At 39.6% G+C, this 18,303-nt stretch overlaps 1 protein-coding gene across 7 annotated transcripts in view; it reads right to left on the minus strand.

The window, feature by feature from the left end:
* The window catches only part of LOC144684663 (protein CASP-like), a 651,698-nt gene that overhangs the window by 542,178 nt on the left and 91,217 nt on the right, over positions 1-18,303 (minus strand). For all 7 annotated transcript variants that reach the window (XM_078548749.1, XM_078548745.1, XM_078548743.1 and 4 more), the window contains exon 2: positions 5,432-5,542. In XM_078548749.1, coding sequence (XP_078404875.1) covers positions 5,432-5,542 — 111 coding nt within the window. The remainder of the gene's footprint in view (positions 1-5,431; positions 5,543-18,303) is intronic.

An 18,303-nucleotide genomic window follows, 5' to 3' on the forward strand; every position in this document is an offset into this window, starting at 1 on the left:
ATAGGGCCTGAAGGGACAGCTACCAATGGTGGTCTGAAGGGAGTGGGTGAGGCACAAGAGACCAGAGTCAAAAGTTAAAATTAACATAAAATAATTAGGATTAGCATTATCACATCATATCTGGTTGCTAATTTAAAATTTGTGCACATGCTAAAACACTGAACAGCAGCAGCAATGGAACTGATGAAAAATCAGAAGAAACTCCATCTCTGATCAAACCTCAGCTTCCTATCAACAGGTCAGTATGCAGCAGTACTCGAGATGTCAGCCCATCCCAAGTCATGTGTCCATCCACAACAGTGGCATTGATGAAATTAGATGAAACAGGGATGAATACATTAATGGTGGTCATTTGCAATAGGAGTGAAGCAACCCTCCCACTCCAGAGGTAGAAATGTGGCCTGACCTACTATTTGTTACATAGTGGAGCAGAGAGAGGTAAGAGGAAAAGTTGGGAGAATGAGGTCCATGGCAGCAACTATTTTACGCAAGCAGATCACATAATATAGAAGCCACACCTTAAGGTGGAACACAGTAGAAAAATGTGTATCAGGAAGCAAAATCAGTGAGCAATTTTAAAATAAAAGAAGCTAGTGACAACATATTCTGGAAACCTATTGATTCAGAAGAGGTGAGTAAAACATTGCCAGGGAATTATAATAAGAGGAGTCTTTTGGAAAGTATCATTTTAACCTTCTCTGTTGTAGTGAAGAGAGTTCCAGGTTTGTGTTGGTCAGCAAGTGCAACACCATATTTCCAATATTTCTAAGGCAATCACCACACCAGCAGCTGAGACTGCTGAGGACCTTTCTGGCCAATTGCAATGCACATGCTGCAGCAAGGCGTACCAGTACTACTAGGCATACTGATAAGAACCATTTTTTCTCAGGTGCCAATCCTCCAGTGGTGCTATCGCATTTACAAAGTGCTGGTGTTTTCTGTTGGACTGTAAATGGATGGAAATTGAAGTGCCTGAAAGTAATCTACCATATTACCAAAACCATGAGATTAGTTCTTGAATAAATTTTAATTTGTGTAATCACTTAGACATATAGCAGCATTGGAATTCACCAATTATTTTCAATTAATTGGCTTATATTGGATTTATTTTAACAAAACAGTAACACCAGACTTTAAATACAACTAATGCAATCATTTCATTCATTACTGAGAAGCCTTCAAGTCAATCTAGTTTCAAATAGGGCAATGTTAAGAGACAGAATAACAAAAATCTGAAATGGATTCTCGAAACAAAGGAAAGCTCAGGTGAGGTTGAATGCCACATCACCAAAGCTTCAAATATTTCAATGAAACATCGCCAAAACAGATCAACTGTCCATTTATTCTTTCAGCTTGTAGGCTCTTGCTGTGTGCAAATTAGTTGCTACATTTGCTTATATAATGGCAACTGCAACTCAAAAGCAAATAGTTAGCTCTGAAGTGCATCTGACGACCTGCAAGACATATATAAACAAATACACGTTCTTTCATTTTAAAAATGATGACCTGAACCCCCCCTAGATTATAGTAGTCTTTAAAATCACTGCTTCTTTCCTCATACATTGCCTATCCCTTATTACTTATGATATAAGGTCACAACTTTATGTTAAGGTTCTTATCTGTTAATTGCCTGTTTCTAGAAAGGCCGCTGTGTTCAGTGATAAAGACAGCTGTTGCCATGCCTCACACCCATGACAATCTCAAGAAAAAAAACTATTAATTCAATCATCATAACTACTGATTTAAATTGAAATATAACATGCTGACTAAAGCTGTTTAGTTGACCAAAGGGAGAAGGAAACATTATTAATTAAGAATATTGTCAGCTCTCTTTATATTAGAGCTAAGGATAAATGACGAGTACAGCACTGCTATTGCTGATCAGGAAATGTTACAACTCCTTACGCAACATAGAATTCGTATCATTGTAATTTAAAAGCCTGGCTTTTTAACAAAATGAATGCAAATGGCACAAAACTCTCCATTCTTCAGTGCTGTGGTCCTTCACTTACAATAAGGAGCAAAGTTCTACAGAGGAAGTGTTTTACCAAAAAAAGGCTTACAATTCATCCCACATACACCTTCCCTTTCGCACTTCCTACCTGGCTCCCTTCCTGGAGTATTGTGCACAGTTTTGGTCTCCTTACCTAAGAAAGAATATACTTGGACATAGAGGAAGTGCAGCAAACGTTCACCAGACTGATTCCTGGGATAGCAGGATTGCCATATGAGGAGAGATTGGGCTGACTAGGCCTGTATTCACTGCAGTTTAGAAGAATGAGAGGGGATCTCATTGAAACATATAAAATTCTGACAGGTCTGGACAGACTGGATGCAAGGATGATGTTTCCTCTGGCTGGGGGGGTTTAGAACACGGGGTCACAGTGTCAGGAATCAGGGTAGGCCATTTAGGACTGAGATGAGGAGAAAGTTCTTCACTCAGAGGGTGGTGAACCTGTGGAATTTTCTACCACAGAGGGCTGTGGAGGCCAAGTCACTGAATATATTTAAGATGGAAGTAGAGAGATTTCTAGACTCTAAAGGCATCAACGGGTATGGGGAGAGAGCTGGAGTATGGCATTGAGATAGAGGATCAGCCATGATGATACTGAACGGCAGAGCAGGCTCAAAGGGCCGAATGCCCTACTCCTGCTCCTATTTTCATATGTTTCTCCATTCTATCTCATCCCATTTATAACTTCTCTTTCCATCAAATCCCAATTGTACCATTTCTTTCCATTCACCCTCTAACTCTCCTCCATCCATCCTATTTCATCCCTAATTTCATCACTTTCCCATTTACCCTCCAGCTGACTTCCATTCTGTCCCAATCTGCATAATAACATCTCTTCGCCCTAACCATATAACAGCCCTCCAATCTGTCTCTAATCAGTTACTTCCTTATTTTTCAATCTTGTTTCTGCTGGTACAGTTAAATGCCAATAAGCTACTAAACTAAGACATATTGTGCCTGAATCAGGACTTCAACAAAGAGTTTACAGAAGATTTACAAATCCTCATGCTCCAACATATTTAAACATTCACACTGCAATTCAATCAAAGTAGAATGGCACACAACTTGACAAATCATATTTTACAGGAAATGATTTGATTTCTCTAATACCCTGCTGACTCCAGGTGCAAGCTAGCAATGAGTTAACTGTATTTAGTATGCTGAACATTAAAATCTCAATAACTGGAGAATATTTTGTGCTAGGATCAGGAATTCTATATAATGGAATTAAATTGAAAGTAGTTTGATACAACAGAATTCTGTACAAGTATTAAGCGCATGTTTTCTTCTATTTTTTCTTTCATCATAACCACAACCAAAACGTATTATCATATTTTGCTTAGTATGTGATTTCTTTAAAATAGTTTCCACTTTAATCACAATCAAAAGGGCCGACAAATTGCTATGCAGAGAGCTTTGAAATATATGGATGCCACAGCTCTACCATTCTTCTTCCCCTTACATCACAACAGTTAGACTCCCAACATAGGGCGCTTCAGAAGCCTTCAATCAATCCGACGTGGGATTTCTTCTTTGGAGTTTGTTTCGCTCACTTCGGCTCATTGCTGTTCCCCATTTGTATGCAAAATGGACACCGGCTCTTTACAGCCTGGGCCAAATACAAGTTTCGTTTCAACCATCCCCAATTTTGCCCATTACTCCTTGTCATGCTCCCTTCCACTTCATGACAATCTTTCCTGGAAGCTACCAGAGTCTATGGCTGTGATACAGTCATTGAGGAAGCACCTTGCTTGTCCTGCTTTCTACCCTTAATTAGCACATTCCTTTAGATAATATCACCACCTTCAACATCGCTTTGTCCTTTTGTCTGTGACATCTTTTGGTTATCTCCACCTATCACTGGCCCTCTATCCAGCTCTTCTTGTGTCCCCCCCCCCTTAAACCAGCTTATATTTCACCCCTTTTCTATTTTTCCTTAGTTCTGTTGAAGAGTCATGCGGACTCAAAACGTTAACTGTGCTCCCTTCCACTGATGCTGCCAGACCTGCTAAGTTTTTCCAGGTATTTTTGTTTTTGTTTTCGATTTCCAGCATCTGCAGTTTTTTGCTTTTATCTTGAGGAAGCACTATTTGGGCAGAAAGGGCTCTGTTTAGCACAGTGGCAATAACGCACTGGAGATTCAGCTGGAAGGCTGCAAATGCATACCTACAATCACAATCTCAGCAGTGCTACTGTAGAGAACAGGAAAACAGGCTTTTGTGCCCTCCTCAGCAGCTAATTACTTGGAAGGTCATTCAACAACGCCTTACATTTATATTGTGTCTATAATGCAATAAAACACCCCCATGATGATTTACAGGAGCATCATGAAATAAAATTTAACATCGAGCCATATAAGGACACATTAGGATAGGTGACCAAAAGTTTGGTCACAAATATAGGTTTTGAGCACAGTCTTAAAGGAGGAGGTAAAGGGCAGGAAATTTTAAGAACAGAATTCCGGAGTTTAGGGCCCAGGGAGCTGAAGGCATGGCCACTAATGGGGGAAGCGATTAAAATCGAGTATGCACAAGAGGCCAAAACTGAAACAACACAAGAATTTTCAAATTCACCTTAGGACATTTCATTACATTAAAGGCACTATATAAATATAAGTTGTTGTTGTTGTGGTGGTGGTGGTGTACCTGCCTATTAGTCAGAAATGATATTTCCTAAGGAAAATTCCAAAATGGGCAAGAAGCTACCTTAAAGAGTGCTCTTCTCCATTCTCCTATCCCAGGGTGATTCAGTTGGTAAATACACAATCTAGTTCAGTACTAAACCATATAAGTCACAAAGGTCAAACTCTGGTTTGTGCTACAATGGCATTAGTATCCCTGGAAAAAGTGAGGAAACAATCACCATGGCTCCTGATTTTTATGACTATCCAGATGGAAAGTGCTTTAAATGAACACCACTGAAAAAGGTGACCTGAGCTTTAGTATTCCTTCCCTTCTTCAAAGCCCCCTCCATCACTCTGTCTAGGTTCACACATTACAAATAGGTACTTGAGCGAGATAGCAGAAGCCAGTGGAACAACAAGTCACCTACAGCTTGATGTAATTCTAAACAAAAGAAATTGCAGACACTCATGCCCAAAGGCTGAATACTTAATGCTTCATTCTCACTAATGTAACTGATGACGAAGAAAAGAAACTGATGAATGTAATGGGGAGCTATATAAAGCATGCCAGGGTAGTCACAGAAATGTAGGCATCTGCAAAGGAGATGGTACTCTAAACATTTTCACATGGAATTTCCAGGCTTCGAATGTGCAACAGCACGTACATTCCTGGGAACAAGAAGGTGATGGCATCACCAATGTAAACAACCGCCTTTTCTAAGCCAGATCTGGTAACCAAAACATTAATTCACCCCATTTCATACAACATGCAGTACAACTTCTCCTTTACCCACCTCTGGTGTGTTCTTCTTAAATTCTCGACTTTCATCAATAAGTCGTTTTCTGGACTGTTCACTCTCATCCTGTCGATTGGCCAATATAGTAGCAGTTGCATCAAGTTCTCTCTGTAGAAAACAGAATAAAAAGAGAATGAGAGTCAGGGAAAGGAATTGGTACTGGCAAAGGAGGAGACTCTGTATGTCCAACCACTAAGCATATATTGGAAAAGCAAGTAATGACTAAGCTACACAGACCAGAAGGCGGATTCCTGATTCATACTGAGTCAGCCAAAGCACTGCAATTTGCAACTATTTCTCTGGACTAGGGAAGAGGAAAATCAGTCAGTATTAGTCCTGTTCCAGTGACGCCTGGGGAAAGTCTGCATGTATGAATGTTGGTGAGGGTAGGATCAGTTTGATGGTGATGACATCCACTGTTGATAGGCCTCCTTTAACACACAGCTTGGAGTAGAGTCCAACATCAGGAAGGTTAAAATATGGATGAGATACCTGTGGATTATCTATGCCGATGGTACCACAACCTACCATGAGTCATCACCTTCGGGAACAATGGGGTAAAGTGGGAAAATAATGAATAAATCTGCTCAAAATACAGAATATAACTATCACAAGGATAGACCTTCAGATCATCTCTTCTTACACCTGAACAGTTCACAAATACGCAACAGAAAATATTTTCAACTATGTAGAAAAGTAGAACAGTTATCCCCTGTAATGAATTATTTGATGATGAATAGCATAATATGCAATTAAACAAGATCTGCATAGGCAAAGAAACAACCTGAAGTATTTCATCCAATCTTCTATCTGCATTTTGCATCACAAAGCAGCAGACTCCTTGCGTCCAGTTAATCAAGCCACAGCTTGAAGCTCAGCAGACTGACCAAACATAAACATAAAAGATAAATTTCATAAGCAAGTAATGCAGAGAAACAGGTTTTATGGGTAAAGAAAAAATGGGGGGGAAAAAAAAGAGCCCGAGTCATATCTTCCAATACATTCTCACACATCCAAAGATCATTCCATACTCCCTCACACAGTTCACAGTATATTTACAGTGCAGAAAGAGCCCATTCGACCCATCGAATTTGCACTGGCTCTCTGAAAGAGCATTCCACCTAGTCCCACTCCCCTGCTTTACCCCCATAACCTTGCACATTCTCTCTTTTCAGGTAGCAATCCAATTCTCTTTTGAATACCTCAATCAAACCTGCCTCCAGCACCTTTTCAGGAAGTTTGTTCCAGGCTCCAACCACCCTCTGGGTGAAAACATTTTTCCTTACATCATATTTACTCCTTTGGCCAATTATTTTAAATCTGTGCCCTCTAGTTCTTGATACTCTGTTGAGTGGGAACAGTTTCTCACTATTTACCTTGTCCATACCCCTCAAGATCTTGAATGCCTCCATCAAGTCTCCTCTCAGCCCCCTTTTCTCCAAGGAAAACAGTCCCAACCTCTCCAATCTATCCTCATAGCTACAGTTCTTCATCCCAGGAATCATTCTGGTGAATCTCTTCTGTACTCTCTCCAATGCCTTCACATCTTTCCTCAAGTATGGCGCCCAGAACTGGACGCCGTTCTCCAGATGAGGCCTAACTAGTGTCTTGTACAAGTTCAACATGACCTCTTTACTCTTGTACTTAATGCCCCTATTAATAAAGCCTAAGATACTTTATGCTTTATTAACTGCTCTCTCAACATGCCCTGCCATCTTCAATGATCTACGTATGTATCGACCGTGGTCCCTCTGTTCCTGCATCTTCTTTAGAGGCTCTCCCTTTATTTTATACTGTCTCACCATATCTTTCCTGCCAAAACCAATCATCTCATACTTCTCTGCATTGAACTTTATCTGCCACTTGTCTGCCCAATCCACCAATGTATCTCTGTCTTTTTGAAGTTCAAGACTATTCCCATCACAGTTGACAACATTTCCAATCTTCGTATCATCTGCAAATTTTGAAATCATGCCCTGCACATCACAGTCTAGTTAATTAATATATATCAGGAAGAGCAAGGGACCCTGGGGAACTCCACTACAAGCCTTCCTCCAATCTGAAAAACAACCATTTATCACTACTCTCAGTTTCCTGTCACACAGCCAATTTCTCATCCAAGTGCCTACTCTCCTTTTAACTCCATGACCTAGAATTTTGCTCACAAGTCAGTTGTGTGGGACCGAATCAAATGCCATTTGATAATTCATACACACATCAACAGCGTTTCTTTTATCAACCTTCTCTGTTACCTCCCCCAAAAAACTCCAGCGGGTTAGTTAAACATGATTTTCCCTTGATGAATCCATGCTGGCTTTCCTTAATTATCCTACACATGTCTAAGAGATTATTGATTTCATCCCACGCTATAGTTTCCAGAAAGTTTCCCTACCACTGAGGTCAAATTGACTGGCCTGTAGTTACTAGCTTTATCCTTGCACCTCTTTTTAAACAAGGGTGTAACATTTGCAGTTCTCCAGTCCTCCATTGTTCATCCACCATCTTTTCTGCACATTTGATTCCAACACACTTGAATCAGATGCATTCTCATCCCATCGAAGTTGGTTTTCTCCCAGTTAATTATCCCTGCTCTGGATCTGTCCTTTTCCATGATTAACCTAAACTTTATGACACAATGGTCACTGCCCCCTAGAGGCTCTCCCACTGATATTTGATCCATTTGGGCTAACTCATTCGCCAGAACCAGGTCAAAAAGTACATGTCCTCTCACTGGACTGCAAACATATTGCAGAAAATTATCTTGAACACATTCCAGGAACTCTCACTCCTCTTGTCCTTTTGTACTATTCCTACCCCAGTCTATATTTGGATAACTGAAGTCCCCCATTAGGATTACTCCATAACTCTTGCACGTCTCCATAATTTCTTTGCAAATTTGTTTCTTCACATCCCTTCCACTAGTTGGTAATCTATATACGACACCAGTCAATGTTATTGCATCTTTCCTATTCCTTACCTCTACCCAGAGAGATTCTGTCCTTGACCCCTCTGGAAAATCCTCTCTCTCCAGTACTGTAATGTCATATTTAACCAATGTTGCCACTCCCCACCAACCCCCCACCTTTCTTTCTTTCCTATCTTTCCTAAATACCTTGTACCCAGGAATATTTAATGCCCAGTCTTGCCCTTCTTTGAGCCAAGTCTCTGTTATAGCAATATCATAATTCCATTTGTTCACCAATCATATTAACCACACTTCGTGCATTCACATACATGCACGTGAGCACTGATTTAGGCTTTTTTACTTTCCCGCTTATTCTGACCCCATCTAATGACTTATTATTGCCTACTGTAATTCTATCAAACTCTCCCAGTATTCTATCTACCTTGATGCAACTCTCTGATATATCCTTATTATGAGTTGATACTTCACTACTTCCCACCGCCAGTTTCTCTCCTCTCCATTCTGAATTTTGCCTCAGGTTCCCATCCCCGTCAATCTAGTTTAAACCCTCTCCAACAGCCCTAGCAAACCTCCACACTAAGGCATTAGTCCCAGTCCTGTTAAGGTGTAACTTGTCATCTTGTACCGATCCGACCTGCCCCAGAACCTGTTATTTCTGATGCTATTACAACCTCCAGATGCTGCTGGTCTAAATATACAAAATTGGGGAAGACTTCTAGTAACACTGTCGATTGTGTCTAAGTGCAGCCATTAGCAACCGTCTGATCTTAGGCACATTTTTGGCACCTTGTAAGTTCATTAGCAACTGTCTGATCTTGGGCACATTTTTGGCACTTTGTAAGTTCTGTATGGTGCAATTGTATAAATATTTTGGCAGAAATTCCTTTCTTCTTCTTCTGCCAGTGTGTGAGTCTGTTGCTCACCACAATTGTAAATGGATCTTATGATATTAAACAATGTCTGGGTTGATCACTCTCTCCCTCCACTAGGCTGCCTACAGAGCAAGTCAATTTCTGAACAAAAGGAATAAACAGAGAGCAGCAGGTGGTGAGAAAAAGAAAGTTAATGTGGAGATATAAACAGTATGGAGAAGAAAAATCGAAGAAGTAGCACAAGAAAGTAGAGAGAAACAAAATGGTTCATGAGAAGGAAGAAAGGACACAGGGAAAGAGAAAACCAGATCAGAAGCGCAAAGGAAGAAAACAAAAGGAGCTCTTGGTGAAAGTGGGCTTCATTTGATGGGTGTTTGTTAGCTGCTCACCCAGGTTATTACTGCTTATTCCACACATTATTTACCAATTTATATTTCACTAATTTTATACTAGTTTATTGGCATCACAATATTTGAGCACATGCCAAACACAAATTAGTCAACCTGCTTTAAAATCTACTGCAACGATGGTTTGATAGTTGTAAATTCAAGTACTTGGTAAAAAGGTCCCCAAGACATCACTGTTCCCACAGTCTACTGCTACATTAACACTGAATGAAATTAAGGCCAGACAGAACTCAGCTTCTGAAACATAAGTGCACTTTGGGATGAAGCATCTTAATCCTACCACAAGGGAGGTCCAAAGTGCCTTTACAAGGGTTCCAAACAGTTTACCTACTTCAAGAAGAAAATCATTCCTCTCTATTAAGAGGAAAAATTCTTTTGAAAACATGTTAATGATTTAAATAACTTTAAGGATCAAATGTTTCTCAGTGATAAATTTGAATTTTTCAGGATCCTAAAACTCGTGATCTGGTTTCCATTTTAACAAACTGAAGAGGAATTTTTTTTGTCAAACCTGACTAGAAAGGTCGCTGCTTCTCTTTTTATTGGGACCTATAACCAGAATCTCTTCGGCGTGCTGCTTTTGATAAAAAACCAAACACTGAGAAAATAAGGCATTGGTATTCCTTACATGCACAGGTCCCAGCATCCTCCACATCTCCAAAGGCCACCTGGAAATCCCAAGTGGAGGAAAGGTTCACCTATAATCTTTTCGAGACCTGTGTTCTGGACTGAGTGCAACAATTTGGCCATCTGTCAGGACTGCGATCAATTACATCAAGCCAGAGACTATAGTTTCAGGCCAACCTTTCCTTCTTGCAGCTTGTAATTCAATTTCAGATTTACTGAATTCAATTTCACAATTTGCCATGTTGGGATCTGAACCCATGACCTCTGGATTTTTAATCCAGCACAGTCGCATCTGATTACCTTATTCTTTATTGCTGTGGATGTAGTTTATATGAAGTTTCCGAAACCATTTGTTAAAATACTACATTAAAAATTAATTGAGGAAATTATGGTCCAAAAAAATGATAAAATTGCAATATAGAAAGATAAGGCTGAAAGGCAAACAGCTGCAGTACATGTATGGATTTTTCTTTGGCTGATAGGCAGCAGATAGCAGGGTGCCCACTCTTTTGGGACTCACCTGAACTTAGACATAAAGGGATCAATAAACTTTGTTGATTTGAGAGAAGTTCGACAAGAAATTTGAAAGTAGTAGGGCACTGTCGGGAAGAATCCCACAGATTGCAGGAAGGCAAAAACAGACAGAATGTCAAGCTACGGCTCAGTGGGTGGCACTCTTTCCTGAGCCAGAATATCATGGGTTCAAACCCCACTCCAGAGACTTAAGAACAAAATCTAGGCACTCCACCGCAGTATTTAGGGAGTGCTGTACTGTCAGATGAGATGTTGGATGGAACATTAAACCGAGGCATGGTCTGTTCCTCAGTGATATAAAAGATCCCACAGCACTGTTCAAAAAGGAGCAAGGTGTCCTGATCAACATTTATCCCTCAACATCACTGAAAAAAATCATGTCATTATCACATTGTTGTTTTTAGGACTTATGTGCAAATTTGCCACATTACAACAGTGACTTCACTTCAAAAGTGGGCACCTAACATACTGATAGAAGTTTACAAAATTATGAGTGGCATGGACAGAGTAGATAGTCAGAAGCTTTTTCCCAGGGTGGAAGAGTCAATTACTAGGGGACATAGATTAAGGTGAGAGGAGAAAACTTTAGAGATGTGCGGGGCAAGTTTTTCACGCAGAGGGTAGTGAGTGTCTGGAATCCGCTGCCAGAGGAGGTGGTGGAAGCAGGTATGATAGTGGTGTTTAAGAGGCAGCTTGACAAATACATGAATAGGATGGGAATATAGGGATACGGACCCCAGAAGTGCAAAATGTTTTAGTTGACGGGCAATATTATCGGCGCAGGCTTGGAGGTCCGAAGGGCCTGTTCCTGTGCTGTACTTTCCTTTGTTCTAAAGGTTTACAGATAATAGGATGGGATAGGAACACTGGAGAAAATGTGTTGGTTCCAGATGTGCCATTTTTCCCAATGGGCTGCATGTTAATGGTATGTTAATTGTTGTTTAGATATGCAGGTGAGGGGCATTGTTTAATTAAGTGCTTAGGGCACTTACAGTAGAAACAGAGCCTTACAGTGCCCCTTTAAAGGGCTATCACTTTAATTTGATTTGTTTATTTGCTCATTTGTTTTAGGTTCATACTCAAAAGAGTATAAAGAGAACTTGGCCAAGGTGGCCATAAATGGGCTCAGGCAGCAGACGGTCGAAGGGGTCTTCTGGCCCGACTGGCTGTCCCTCTTCTGTGGCTATGTTCATGGACAGATGCCCTTGGAGAGGGAGCACATGGTGTTCACTGGCATGCTCAAGGCCTTCCGCAACCAGTGGGCACCACAGGGGTTGGAGTGCTCTATCAGCCTCCAAAACCACATTTTGATTTAATTTAGTATGGTTCCTTTCATTTTTTTTTGTTTAGTTACAGTGCCACTTAGGGGCTATCAATTCATTTAATTGATTTTTTAAAAATGATTTATTTAGTTAATTAGGTAAATTGGTATTTCAAAGAGTATAAAGAGAGCCTGGCCAAGGTGGTTGCCATTAACAGGTCCAGGCAGCGGGCAGTCGAGGAGGTCATCCGGCCCAATTGTCTGCCTCTTTCCGCAGTTACGTTCGTGGCTGGGTGCCCTTGTAGAGAGAGCATGCGGTGCCTAGTGGTTCGCTTGAGGCCTTCCTTGACCACTGGGCATCACAGGGACTGGAGTGCTTCATCAGCCCCCAAAACTACACTTTGATTTAATTAGATAAGTTTCCATTGGAGTTTTGGTTTTGTTACAGTACCCCTTGGAGCTATCACCTTACATTCATTTGTTTTGCTCAAAAGAGTATAAAGAGAGGCTGCTGGGAAACTGTTAGTAGATAGGAAGCAGACATAAATTATGCTGCGTTCTGTGACTAAACCAACTATCAAGAAAAGTATTCATGTTTAGTTTCATACTTCTTCACCAAGAGGCTTGAAATAATTAGTGCTATTTCTCATCTTTTCTATCAGGTCTTTCCCTTGAATTCCTATTGTTTGGCCAAGATTTTGGTCATCTGTCCTAATATCGCCTAATGCAGCACAGTGTTAAAATTTTGTTTGATAACACTCCTGTTAAGAGCCTTCAGGCATTTTACTACGTTAACAGTGCTATATATATATATATATATATATATATATATATATATACACACACAAATTACTGTTATGTCTGCCATGCTCCAATACTGTTAATATTAAGGAGCTGACAACTGGAGACCCAGATTTTGTAACTAGCCTTGAGTCTTGACCTACAATAAATATGTGGAAGCAGATTCACTCCATTTGAGCTATAGAAGAGCTGGTGGTTCATAGTGAATGAATAAGTCAAATGTAATTTTTTTAAATGGGATTCAATAGTATGTAATGGTGCTTTGAAGATTGTCTTTTGATACCCTGCCTATTATTTCTTGATTTATACTCTGGCCTACAGTATAGCTACTGTTAGGGGGCCTATAGACTACTCCCACCAGTGATTTCTTTCCCTTGCTATTTCTTACTTCTACCCAAGCTGATTCTATCTCTTGATCTTATGAGCCATTTCTTACTACCATACTGATCTCATCCTTTATTAACAGAGCAACCCATCTCCTTTTTCTTTCTTCCCATCTTTGTCAACACGCATCGAATATTCAGTTCCCAGCCTTGGTCACCTTATTACCTCACCCCTGTAATGGTTATCATATCATACCCACTTATTTCAATTTGTGCTATCAATTCATCTATCCTGTTATGAACGCTGTGTGCATTCAGATAGAGGTTTTAATTCTATCTTTTTACCTTTTATTTTCCTACTCCAACCCTAACTACTGGTGCCCTCTTATTTTCATATGCTCTGTCTCTTCCTGTCACACTGTTGATCATTTCTGTAACGCTACCCTGCACTATTGCCTTGTTCTTTCTCATCAACTTTCCAAATTTCCCCTCATGTGAAGTCTTTCTCCACCCCTCAAAACTATTTTGTTTAAAGATCCCTCTACAACCCTAGTTGTATAATTCGCCAGGACACTTGTCCCAGCAGGGTTCAAGAGGAGGCCATCCCAACTGTACAGTGCTCTTTCCCCAGTTCTGATATCATTGGCCCATGAATCGAAACTCATTTCCCCCATACCAATTCTTATGCCACGCATTTAACACTCTGATCTTATTTACCCTATGCCAAATTGCTCATGGCCCAGGTAGTAATCCAGAGATTACTACCTTTGTGGTTCTGCATTTTAATTTAGTCCTTAGCTGCTCATACTCCTTCAACAGAATCTCTTGCTTCATCCCACCTATGTTATTGGTATCCAAATGATTCACAACAACCTCCCCTTTCCCCTCCCACTCAAGTTCCCCACCAACCCCAAAGAGATATCCTTAATCCTGGCACCAGGTATACAACACAGCCTTCAGGGCCTATGCTCTCAGCCGCAGAGAACGGTATCTATCTCCCTAACTATACTGTTCCCTATACTGTTAGCAATATTTATGTTTTAATTCTTTTTTTAAAATCAGCTTTAGTTTACTGTTACTTTGAAAGAACTTGCATTTATATAGCATCTTTCATGTCTGCAAGTTGTCACGGTGTTTCACAGCCATTGAATTACTTTTGAAGTGCAGTCACTGAAGTAAAGAAATTTGTACACAGCAAAATGCCAGAAACAGTAATGTGATAAATTATCAAATAATCTGCTTTAGGTATTGTTCAGGACACGGAGCACTCCCCTGCTCTTCTTCAAATAGTGCCATGGGATCTTTTACGTGCACCTAAAAGGGCAAACAGGGCCTCATTTCGCTATTGGTATGTGTTAAAACAGCTAATCTCAGCCAGCACAGCAGCAGGCCTTTGCACCCTGTAAACAATTCAATTAAACTCTTAGTTGGATGGATGGTATAATTTGTAAAGAGTGCAAAAAGACCCAAGCTGACTTTGAACCAAAATGCGCACAAGTAACATTGCAAGTCCAAAACTACCCAGGTATCATGACCTACTGTTACTTTCAGAATATACAATGCTACTTCCTCATGGCAATGTCACATATTGTAATATAAGATGAAGATAAATTAACTATGTGAATGAGTTCACTATGAAGAACTACTGCATGCTCAAGAACTGTCATGCAATCATTATCTAACATTTGAGCTACAGATTTATAGAAAATTACCGACACAAATTGACACAGCATAAGAGAGTCGGGTGGGGGGGGAATAGAGATTATGGATCTATTGGGTACGATACTTATCCAGTAGGAAAGGCTAATGTTTTATCACACAAATTATGCTTGTGTTATATGATTGAGTCCATTAAAAGACCAGCAAATATGAATAAATGTGAAGTGCTTCCATCACAGACTATAGGTCACAAAAGACTGAATATTTTCTCAAAACAACTAAACACAAACTCTGGTTTTATCATTAATATCACTGTTTGCTGAGACTACTTAAATCGCTTAAGTTAGTTCTGGTGCATTTGATATAACACGTGATTGTGAAGAAAACACCGTTAGTGTAGGACATTCTGCAACATGTAAGTGAAACAAATAGCTACCAATGTTTTAAGAAGTGGAAAAGAGTGGTGTGAAAACTGTTCACAACTTGTGGCCTGTAAATTACAACCCGAGGCATAAAACATCTTGGGAACCACAAGATGATAAAGCAGCTCCCTCGCTAAATTATTCACTGTTAAAACCACCGCTGCAAGTGGTTTTCACAGCAGTTTCTAGTCCCAGGAGAGCATCCTATGTTGTTATATAAGGCTGTGCAGAGCAGGTAAGGCTATAGCAGGCAAAATCACAGTAGCGGTGTGTGCAGGAAGGAAATGGCAGCAGATATCATCATTTCCCTACTTGTTTGCCCAAGTTACTTGCAATATTTACTCTTAATTTGCTAGGCCAGTCACACTTAGGAGATAAAAATCATAATCTCTTTGCTGGTTGTGATACTCTGACTTACAGTGGTGCACATTCTCACATTTCAGCTTAGCTAATCCTTTACAAAATGTACACTTGTCTACAATTTCTCTGAATCAATATATTTAACACTCTAAGGCTCTGGTCATTTTATCATGCCTATCAAGATGAAGACCATTAAATGCTGGTGGATAAAATATTTTCCATTCCGTGCACCCAGTGTCAGGAACATCACAGCAATATACAGAGTAATGTATCCCTATACTTACTCTACCCAAAAAATGTAAAACTACCTGCTTCTGAACTCCACAGAATCCCAGGCTCATTATGCATGCTACTGTAACTGTTACACCAAAACTTTGTTGGCTTTTCTAGGTAGCAAAAATATAGCTTGGCGAGGCCACCTGCAGAAAGTGGTGTCACTGCCACTAAATCAGTGACAGCAGGCAGCTTTCATGGCATTTCTCTGAAATTGTGTGGTTTTGCTTTTGTGGGTGAAACATGCACATATATATATTAAACAAATTGTGCTGGAGCAGGGGGGTAGTGCACAAGTCTATTCCTGATAGTTCAAAATTGTTTTCTGCAAAGAATTCAAATTATCCAATATTTCATATTGGGAATTTAGTTTCTAAAAGTAGTTCAAATGATCAAATAATTAGAAGTAACTCAAATTAATATAATGGTTATATAGTCCTTGGTTAGCAAAGAAGCCATCAGTCCATAAATAATGCTGATGAGCACAAATTTACTTTGTGTTTATAGCTGAATTTGTTGACACTGATTTCTATAAACTGCTTGTCACTTTATTAAAATGAGAAAAACTACTGTTGATTTGAGTACAGGAACATGTGCAGCATTGGTTTTCCTTGATATGTGTTTTAATTAAAAACAGCAAAGGACTAACCCAACCCAATCAGAAATCCAGATATATTGTTGAGGCAGTATATACATAAGAGATTTGTTGCTGCCCACAATATCAAATATTTCCATTTATATAGTACATTGTCACATCAAGATATCTCGAAGTGCCCCACACAGTGAAATACTTTGAAATACATTGGCTGTTAGGACACAGGCAGCAGAAATATTTGATGGAAACATCCCATTCTACATATGAAGCCACAATGAACTACTTTAGGGAATCTCCACAGAAATCCCCAAGTAAAATGTCAATATATCATGTAGTGCAGTTAACTCTTTCTGGTATGAACCCTGATAGATTTCAGGGCCCAGCTACACTATATTTGAACGACAGTCTGTAAAAGCACAAAAATACATGAATCATGGATTATATTCAAAATTTTATTTTAAAATATTCAAGTGGATTTTTTTTTGGATCGTTGTACACTATAGTGAGAGAAACTGGAACAAAATATATACCAAATATGACAGTGGATCTACTTTGTCAAAGTTGTATATGCATGTGATGATTTCACTATTCTGTACCTAAAAACATGAGAAATTAGGAACTTATTGACATCTTGCCCTCATTTAGCTTTTATGGCATTCCAATATTAAATGTTTGCTTTTTTTGGCTCATATCTGCAAGTATTCGTTACCGATTTTAAATTAGGTCTGGAAGGGAAAGCAATTTTTAAGCAGAAAAGACAACGTAGAAAGTTTTAAATTAATATTCTACAGTACTCTACAATGGTAGTGACACTTTGCAACCAAGTAACATGCATACTCATCCCAAGGTTTGTGCAAATGAAGCTCAGGACAGGCTCCACAGTCAGTGCAGATCACTACTGAGTGTCTACTGTTGTCAGTTACTGTTTCCATGATCCTAACCATGACTAGGTATTATCAGTGACATAACTAGCCCATAGATGCCTTCCCAGGCTCTAACATTGAGTCAGAATGGCAGAGTGCCATAATTACGGTGGCAATCGTCCAATCAAAAAGTTACATCTCAATCGTGAGAAAGCCACCTGGGATATATTTTGTGCTGGATCTTTGGGTGAACAGCAGCAAAGTTATCAGGTCTTTGTGTTCGCATCATGTGAATTTTATATTCCTATGCTATGTTTCTGTGTTTTTAAAATCCTGAAAGCTAAAGCTGAAGCTGAAGAGCAGGTTCTAAGATCATGTACTGACAGTAGTGTAGCCTTGTAGCCTTGAAAACAATGTTTTTTTTAATAAAAATGCTTATGTGACAAATAAGTCATGCATTTGGTTCAGGTGTGTTAGTGTTGTGACATGTTTGGGTATAAACATGCTTTACTGTAAACACAACTTTTCACCTGCATCTAATTTCATCCAGACTTTGTAGCTTCAAAGGGGAAAAGTTGATCTCTTGAACCTTGCTACTTTAATACAATGTTTTATTTCAGTAAGTTTAAAGTCGATTGAAATTTGAACCTTTCATAATGGCTTTATTGCAAATATTGTTTCCTTTTCTTACCTAAGGCTTTGAAAAGAATCACTGAGATAATATATGTTCCAACCTGTTCAGAACACCTTGGCCTTACAGACTGTCTGGAGAATTCTAGCATAAACACAAGTCATCTAAAAACAAGAATTTCAATCGCTTGAGCTGTGTGACTATGCATTCTCACTATGTACCTCATTTTGCTCAGCAATAAAAGTGTCATTGTAGCTCAACACACAGCACATGGCTCAGCACACTGTTCTCCAAACAGGTCAGCACACCATTCCC

Source organism: Cetorhinus maximus, chromosome 9 (assembly GCF_964194155.1).
Source record: "Cetorhinus maximus chromosome 9, sCetMax3.hap1.1, whole genome shotgun sequence".
Taxonomy (NCBI): Eukaryota; Metazoa; Chordata; class Chondrichthyes; order Lamniformes; family Cetorhinidae; genus Cetorhinus; species Cetorhinus maximus.